The following is a 9,440-nucleotide window of genomic DNA, read 5'->3' as shown; positions in this document are numbered from 1 at the left end:
ATGCCGTCTTTCAAATAATCACCAAATTATCAAACAATTTTATGATGTAATAGAGGTAAACAACTACCCATATGGGTTTTGGGGGAAAAGTTGAACAATTTATGTGATGCATATTTTAAATTTCCAATGTAATGTAATAATAATGAGTTTCATTATTTTAGAGAAATTATAACTCTGTGCATGAAAGTACTTCATCAAAATCTTGCATGAAGTGGGTAAAGTATTCAAGAAATGTTCAATGTATTAATTTAAATGAAGTGCTTAAATATTAAGATTATTTCTAGATTGATATAGAAATTACTGCCTTCAGGGTGAGCAAATAATTAAATGAAAGAAAACGAATAGAGAAACATATTTGGTACAAAAAAAGGGAGTAGTAACTAACACAAGAGATTAAAAATAGACCAAAACATGTCCCCATGATTTAAAGTCAACTATTTAATTTTACATATATTCATTAAAAATGTGAATACTCATCTTACATGGCAGACTTTACGTCAGCATCAGTCTCTATATTATCATTTCTACTAAAAATTCTGCATCAAATTACAACCTGACTTCTCAAGTAACCAAATGGCTAACATAAAAGTTTTGATATTATATAGAAGCTTTTTATAATAAAACCATATGTTGAACATCACTAAGGAAATAGAAACTCTATCCTTGAACAAATCTTGTAGCTCACTGAGAATTAACTGACATTTTTTTTTATTTTTTGAATTCCAAGGGGGAAAAATGTTTTAAATACACACTTGAGTGCTGCATCCATTTATCAGGCACCTAGTAATATTATACCTGGTAATACTATACAGAAAATTAACTACAAACTTAAAAATACCTCTACCAAAGAGGGTAGTATAAATTGCCTTATGCTTAAGGGAGTCGTAATAATTTGTAAATGTGGAATATACTGATAAGCTAAAGCAAACTGTGAAGAGTTGATCCTATTTCCAACTCTTGCCATTGCTACAACAGCCCTTTAACTTTCAGCTGTTTTGCCATATCGCCAAGTAATCTGAACTGCCTGTTTATACATTTGTAAAGTCATCTATGATTTTCATTAAGTTATTCAACTTTCATGTTGCAATTTCTCTTCTGAAAGAGACATAAATATAACACACCTCTGTCCCTTAGCATTCAAAACACAATCTAACTCTGTCCCAAGTTTCCCTCTTTATGAATTCCGTCCTGATTCACCCTAGGAAGTTTCTGACCTTTTGGCACCACATCACTGGGCATATACATCTATCATAACATTTAACCACTCAGAGCACTATTTGTTTACCAATGGCTACTGGTACATTTAGGTTATAATAAAAGTATTCACTGACAACCATTTACCAGGCTTTACTTTAGGCACTTTGTAGTACTTCTTCACATCACAACAACTACACAAAGTAATAGTACTATCATCACATTATATAAGAGGAAACAGATTTAGGGATATTAATTAGCTCTCTATGGCTCAGTGGGTAAAGAATGTGCCTGCCAATGCAGGAGACAGAGATGCAGGTTTGATCCCTGGGTCAAGAAGATCCCCTGGAGGAAGAAATGGCAACCCACTCCAGTATTTTCACCTGGAAAATCCCATGAATGGAAGAGCCTGGCAGGCTACAGTCCATGAGGTCGCAAAGAGTAGAACACGACGGAACAACTAAGCACAACACACACACACACACAGTTAGCCACCCACTAGTAAACGACAGAACTGAATTTATACCACATATATTAACTGATAACTTGAATTATCTAAGCTAAAAAAAAATATGAAAACTGAAAACAAAACAAAAAGATGGTACAAAAATACAGTTGCAAAAATCCTAAACAAAATACTAACTTACTAGAGTCATCCATATTTCTAAAAATAAACTATAAGCAAGTAGAGTTTATTCCAGGAATGCAGAGATGATTCAATTATCAGAAAACCTAGCAAAATAATCTACTCTCAAAAAATTAACAGAGACTCTCTAATGCTAAGATATGATAGCCAGAAGTAGAGCAGACATGGTGAACAAAAGGCAACAAATACAAAGAAAAGGACAAAACATTTGCAGTCTTAACCCCTACATTACCAAGCTGAATTCTGCAGAGGGAGGGTGTCAGAGGGTGTCAGAGGAAAACCAATAAACCTACTTTCTCCCTGTCACTTTAGTAGGTTTTGATATTTGAGTTGAATACACTCCTAAAACATATATTTATGAATATATAAATGTCATAAAAACATAAATAGGCATGAGAGTGATAAATACCAATTTTTTTATTACATTTATGTTAGTTACCAGAGACTGAGTAAGGTACATAAACAGTACTGACCATGTCAGTAAGATTTTATTTTTTTAAGAAAGAAAATCTGAAGGAAAGATAGTCAAGTGTAAAGCTGAATGGTGAATACACAGGTATTTGCTATATACATTTTTATTTTTATCAGCCTGAAACATTTCATGAAAATTGATAATATCAAAAGCACAATTTTTATGTTTTTGAATATAACAAGATATATACAATACAAACAGAACTCAAAGAATTATCACAAAATGAACACACCTATATAACTTGGGTAACTACTTCCAGAAACAGAACATTAGACCTCCCCAGAAACTTCTCCCATATTCATTCCCAGTCATTACTATCCTGACATTAGTAATGTCCAGTTTTCAATTTCATATAAACAGAATCATATGATCTATTCTTCTGTTCGGCTTCTTTAAGTCAACATTAGTTCATAAGATGCATTTACAAAGTTACACGTAGCTATGGTTTATTATTGTTATACGGTAATCTATATATCATGATTTATCCATGCCACTACTTAACAGTGAATTGGGCTGTTTCCATCATAAGGCTATTACAAATAATGTAGCCATGAACCCACATGTCTCTGTGCATGTACAGGCACTTACATTGAATACTTATGTACATATTACTTTGTATCAAGATTTAAATTTCACTTGTCCAATCACAGTGGAGCCTATCAAAGAGTTATTCAAAGCAGTCATACCAATGTAAACTCTAATAGAGGTGGATGAAAATTCTAGTTTCATATTCTTGAGCCTCACCAACAATCGGTATGTCAGTCTTTTTAATTTTAACCATTTTGATGGGTATGTAGTGACATCTCCCTGATTACTATCAAGGTTGGGCATCTTTTCATATTTATTAGCTATGCCATTATCTTCTGCAAAGTGTTCGAGACTCTTGCTCATTTTTATTTACATACAATTATCTGTCCTTTTCTTACTGATTTATAGGACTTCTTGTAGACACAAGATATCTTTTTGGTCATATGTTTAAGATATATTCTCCCACTCTATAACCTGCCTTTTTACAGTGAAAGAATAAAATGCATCAATTTTAATGTAGTCCAATTTACCAATCATTCCCTTTATGAAAGCTGTTTTTTGTTTAAAAAATTATTCTATATCCAAAGATCATGAAGATATTCTTCTATATTATCTTTTAGATTTATTGTTCTGAGCTTCAGTTTCATTTTATAAGTTGCTTTGAATTATTTGTATTGGCAATTTTTTTTGTCATATGTACATCTAGTTGACCCAACATCACATACTGAACAATCAGTCATGGCTCACACTTGAAGTCCTTCATGATAAATCAAGTATTCTAATATCCACGGGCTACTTTCTAGACTCTCTTCCATCTGGTCTGTATGTCTATCCTTGGATCAATACCTCACTGTCTAAATTACTGATCTTTATAATAAATCAATATTATTATATTCAGAGAGTAAGCTCTCCCTCTTTGTTTTTCAAGGTTGACTTGGCTGCTCTTCACCTTTAATTTTCCATATAACTTTCAGATTATCTTGTCAATTTCCATGTACACACAACTCACAAACACAAACCTGCTTAGATCTTGATTAGATCACACTGAACCTGCAGATCAATTTGGATAAAAATGATAGCTTCATTGTAGTGTTTCCATCTTTTGCATATCCCCCTATTGATTTAGGCCATCTTTAATTTCTCTCAATAATATTTTAGTTTTCCATGAAGAAGTCCTGTCCATCTTTTGTTAAATTTACTTCCAGGTATATGATGATTTTTAGTACTTTTGTAAATGGCGTTTTTACAAATTTTCTTCTCGTATAGAGAAATAAAACTAATTTTTATACTGACCCTGCTAAATTAATTTTCTAATGACACAGCTATGTCTACAATGAGTAATTAAATAAATTAAGATTAAGGGCCAAAAACACTATTTTAAAGTAATTTATAGTATTTTCTTCCTCAAGCTAAGTTTTATTATTAAAACATTATTGAAGGGAGAATAAAATTGTAAAAAGACATGGGAATATATCAAATGCAAATCTGAGAGTTAAGAAAGTACTTTAAAATTACAAAAATTCTTTAAAAGCTGTCACTTGAAAGACACTATCAGCATCACAGGTAGCAAAGACCACAGTCGACTTTTAGTTGGATTCTCAATACTTCATTTCCTTATTGAACATCTACGATATCCCTCATACCACATTCGGCACTGGAGTACAAAGACACTGTGATTCCTGGGATTCCTATATCATTAAGGCATCCACAGTCCATCAGTGAAGGGACTGAGGTAAATACCAAACAATGAGAAAGTACTCTTACAAAGGTATGGAAGAGATGCCATTCTAATGGAACACCATCTACTAACATTAAAAAGGAATAACAGCATTAGAAGAAGACATGGATGAAGCCTAAGCCATTTCTTCAGAGATGAGAAGCATTTTACCAGATGAACACAACGGGAAAAGTTATTCTAACACATAATTACAAAGAGAAAAAACAGTGAGTACTGCTCAGCAAAGTATTATAGTAAATATTACATATGTTAGGAATAAAGGTTACACGTGGCAGAATGGCAAGGAGATCAATTATTCCAATTCATAAAGGAGCTTTTGTTTTCCCATTCTAAGGAATCTGGTTTAAAGAGTTAATAAAGAAAGAAAGAAAGTGAAGTCGCTCAGTCGTGTCTGATTCTTTGCGACACCATGGACTGTAGCCTACCAGGCTTCTCTGTCCATGGAATTTTCCAGGCAAGAGTACTGCAGTGGGTTGCCATTTCCTTCTCCAGGGGATCTTCCCAACCTGGGTCTCCCACATTGCAGGCAGAAGCTTTACCATCTGAGCCACCAAACTGGGGCTAAAATGAGCTTTGCTTTTTATAAAGATCAGTCTAGTGACAGTGAAGAAGTTGAATAAGAAAGGAAGTTTGAGACAATGGGCTACTGCGGTCGTTCAGACACGATATGGTAAAAGCCTGAACTAGGGCAATAGCGAATGTGTAGAGGGAGTCAATTTGAGAACAGCTGTAAAGTCGACTTGACAGAACCTGACCTCTGACCACAAGGAAAGAATCTAGGATTTCATCATGTTTCCATTTCAAAATTTGGGTCCAGGCCTTGAAGTGCCACAACTCAACCACAGGATTCACTGAACTTTGGACCCTGTTTCTTCACATACAAAATGATGGGTAGACAAGATGCTCCCTGATGTCCCCTCGAGCTGAAATACCCATTACTCTGACTAGTCAATATACATGGTCTTAAGTACCTCATACCACTATGCTCAACTGAAATATAAGTAAGTTTCTTTTTCTTTATTCTCTTGCTCCACCTTTTTAACACAATTACTCAAAAATTACCTGTGTTAAAAGAATGATATAAGAGAAAACACACAGACATTTTTTCCATAAGACTAATCCTTTTAATGCTGCTAGCTTTAATAAAATTTCCAGTATCACCAGTATTTTTCATTCAGACTAGATGACTACTAGTCAACTACTAATTTCACTAAAGCTAACAGTTATTTAACTTAAACACACCATTAAAAAGAGCACCTGCCTAAATCCAACCCCAAGATTTCATCTGTCATTAAAGTATTAAATTTTTGAGATATTACATCTCAAAATATTCAATTCTTTAAACACATCAGTCAATAGATTAGTCCCTGAGTTTGAATCAGATGTTTTGCTAACAGGCAAAACTCCTAGGATTATATTTAATGGATAATATTAAATATATTTAAATTTATTATATTTAAAATGGCTTTTAAAACAATAATTTTTGACTTGTCAGAGATATTTGCAGAAAGTAGTAAAGGAAAACTTACTTTTTTAAAATCTTAATTTCCACATCATTTAATAAAGAATTAATTCAGTCACAGTGCTGAATAAGCTTAATATTTTATACTGCCTTTGCTAAGTATTCTGAGGTATTTTTATAAATTAAAGAAGAGGAATGACATTATAGTTTTTGAAAACTATCTGAGTCAGACACCCCAACCCCAAATGATTCTAACACCTTACAAATGAAGACAGTGAAGACTTGGAAGGGTTAAGATCCTATTCAAGGTAATTTAGTTAGATTGGAGACTTTGCATTTTCACCATTATTTTCCAATGAACCCAACTGCCACAATATTCTTAAAATATAAAGTATGACTGTATGTCAAATGTTATCATAAATCACGTCAGTGTGCTCTATTTTTCCCAGGCTTAATAAGCAAACTCAAGTCTTACCAAAATCCTTGAATTTCAAAAGATTATCTCACTGCAAAAACATATATGACATTCATTTTATATTTTCACAACATAAAACTATGAGGTCATTAAATTTAACATCATACTATATTGCAAACCAATGATAATTGAATGATACATCAAAGTCAAAATATCTGAATAATAAATTCAAAGATTTGATGATCATAAATGAAAATTCTTCATGTATATGAGATAAAATAGAAATACCTTCCAAAATTGGTGAAAGGAAGAAAACTGTCAACCAGCATATGGTGAACTAAGAACCTAAATTTTCCTCCTACCAAGAAATCACCTGAAAAAAATTTTCATTTATTTGTCAAGTGAACTTTCATTAAGACCCTAAAATATACCAAGCACTATTCTAAGCACCAGGAATGGTGTGTGTTGAACAAGAAGAATAAGATCCTGTTCCAAGCAAAACACAGGCAATAAATAAGCAAAATATCAGATAATAATAAATGTTGTGGAGAAAATGTTACCAAGGGTTACAAGATAAAGAATGGGTAATCATTTGAGATTAGACGATCAATCAGAGTCTCATTAAGGGAATAACTTCAAAAATAACAAGAAAGGATCTACCCACTCTAAGACTAGGACAGAGAACATTCTCAGCACAGGGAAGAGCATGTATAAAGAATCCCAAACAGGCACCAACCTGGTGGGTTTGAGGAAGTGAGAAAGGCTGTATGTCTGTGAAGCACAGTTAGGAAAAGCAAGGATGTCTCCTGATCAGAGAGAAAGATGAAGGCCAGATCACACAGAGCTACAGTTATCAGTCTCAAGCTTTTGTACATAAAAACCTGAAGTTAGAAGTATACTAGTGTTAAAGTATGCTTTTTAGTTATCAGAGTCTGGAATGAAACAATGAATTTCAATGAATAAACTCAGACGCTCTACGAAAGAGTCATTTGTTTTGTTTTGCTCTCTTCAATCTTGGGAAAGTAACCTGAGTAAAAGCTACATGGCTTTTAAGGTTCCTTCCAGCTGTATGACAACTTTAATTTATCCTATCCTTATTTCAGTATAGACAGTGGTTTAACACTCTAAATAAATTCCTATAGATCTTTCAAATTTAATTGTATTATACTAATTAGCTTACTTCTGCCTCCCTGAATCCTAAGTTCTCTGATAGATAAGACTATCTTATAATTACAAATACTTTTCTGGAAATTTTAATATATAGTTTAAGAAGAATCTATTTTTTGAACTTTAGTGGTTTAAAAAAAACGAAAACAAGACTATACCTATTTGTTTTGCAGCCTGTAATATATCTTTTAAGTCTTCATTTACACTTTGCATTTCACTCTTCTCCAGTTTTTCATTCAAAAATTTTACAATCTTCATCCATGTCAGGTCCAAGCCTACAATTTGTTCATGAAGTTTAGACCGCTTCATCTGAAACAAACAGCATAATACAGAAACATACTGGTTAAAAGTTTTGTCCAATCTATCATTTATTACATACATTTTTCATTAATCATACAACTTGGCACCTTCTACAAGAATGCAAAATTGGCACCTTCTACAAGAATGCAAAATTGTATCTACTCACATCCAAATTTACAGCTCCCAGAAGGAGCTTTATTTAAATGTGATTTAAAAGAATCTCATTTATTCAAAGATATGTTTTTAAAAGCTTCTTTTTGTATAGTTTAATCACAATGAATACTCATTATGAAATAATTTTCATATGGCAAAGTAAAAAGCAAAAAGTCCAACACCCAGATAACAACTGGTAACATCCCACAAGCCTCTTCATTTTCCTGCTTGTTTTTTACATAGCTTAGACCATACTGTATATAAGAGCTTTATGGCATGCTTTTTGATGAAAGGCATTTAAAGAAAATAAGACTCCTATGGTAGAAAAGCAAAAGAAGAAGGAGGTGGCAAAGGATAAGACAGTTAGAAAGCATCACTGCCTCAACTGACATGAACATGAGCAAACTCTGGGAGATGGTGAAGGATGGGGGAACCTGCGTGCTGCAGTTCATGGGGTCACAAAGAGTCAGACATGACTTAGGGATCAAACAACAACAAATGATGGGTTCGATATATTCAAATCAGTATTGCTTTCCTAAGGTTGATCCTACAACAGGTTAGGAATCCAGGAGATTCTTATCGGTACATGCTCTTTCCATGAGACTATAAATCTTTCCAGTCTCAAGAACTGACACAGAAAGCTGTAAATATTTCACTTCATATCACTGAACTTGATCCCTGGATTAAACTTCATGACATCCTCTGACCAAATGAAAAGCAGTGAGTCAGATGTTATTCCTGTCATTTAGCTGCTAAGTCATGTCCAACTCTTTAATTTTCCCCTTGGTTGTACTGATGATTTTGGGCCCAAGAAAACAATCATGCATTTACCAACTGGATGTTACCGATTGTTTTCTTGGGCTCCAAAATCACTGCAAATGGTGACTGCAGCCATGAAATTAAAAGACATTTGTTCCTTGGAAGAAAACCTATGACAAACCTAGACAGCATATTAAAAAGCAGAGATATTACTTTACCAACAAAGGTGTGTATAGTCAAAGCTATGGTTTTCCCAATAGTCATGTATGGATGTGAGAGTTGGACAATGAAGAAAGCTGAGGGCCAAAGAACTGATGCTTTTGAACTGTGGTGTTGGAGAAGACTCTTGAGAGTCTCTTGGACTGCAAGGAGATCCAACCAGTCCATCCTCAAGGAAATCATCCTGAACATTCACTGGAAGGACTGATGCTAAAGCTGAAACTCCAATACTTTGACTACCTGATGCAAAGAACTGACTCATTGGAAAAGACCCTGATGCTGGGAAAGATTGAAGGCGGGAGGAGAAGGACTGAGTGACTGAACTGAACTGAAGGTAAAACTTACCATTTATTAAAATGCACACAGAATTGAGAAAAGGAATGTCAA

General features: G+C 33.7%; 1 protein-coding gene across 6 annotated transcripts in view; it reads right to left on the bottom strand.

The window, feature by feature from the left end:
* Positions 1-9,440, bottom strand: part of ASCC3 (activating signal cointegrator 1 complex subunit 3) — a 329,002-nt gene that overhangs the window by 299,948 nt on the left and 19,614 nt on the right. For all 6 annotated transcript variants that reach the window (XR_014065459.1, XR_014065457.1, XM_081530206.1 and 3 more), the window contains exon 3: positions 7,781-7,931. Coding sequence is in view for 4 of the 6 variants with exons in the window: in XM_081530206.1 (XP_081386332.1) it covers positions 7,781-7,931 (151 nt within the window). In the remaining 2 variants the exon portion in view is untranslated. The remainder of the gene's footprint in view (positions 1-7,780; positions 7,932-9,440) is intronic.

The sequence above is a fragment of the Giraffa tippelskirchi genome, chromosome 9, assembly GCF_054371585.1.
Source record: "Giraffa tippelskirchi isolate mGirTip1 chromosome 9, T2T-mGirTip1v1.2.pri, whole genome shotgun sequence".
Taxonomy (NCBI): domain Eukaryota; kingdom Metazoa; phylum Chordata; class Mammalia; order Artiodactyla; family Giraffidae; genus Giraffa; species Giraffa tippelskirchi.
Note: the sequence above shows the minus strand (reverse complement) of the source record. Positions and strands in the feature narration are given on the sequence as shown.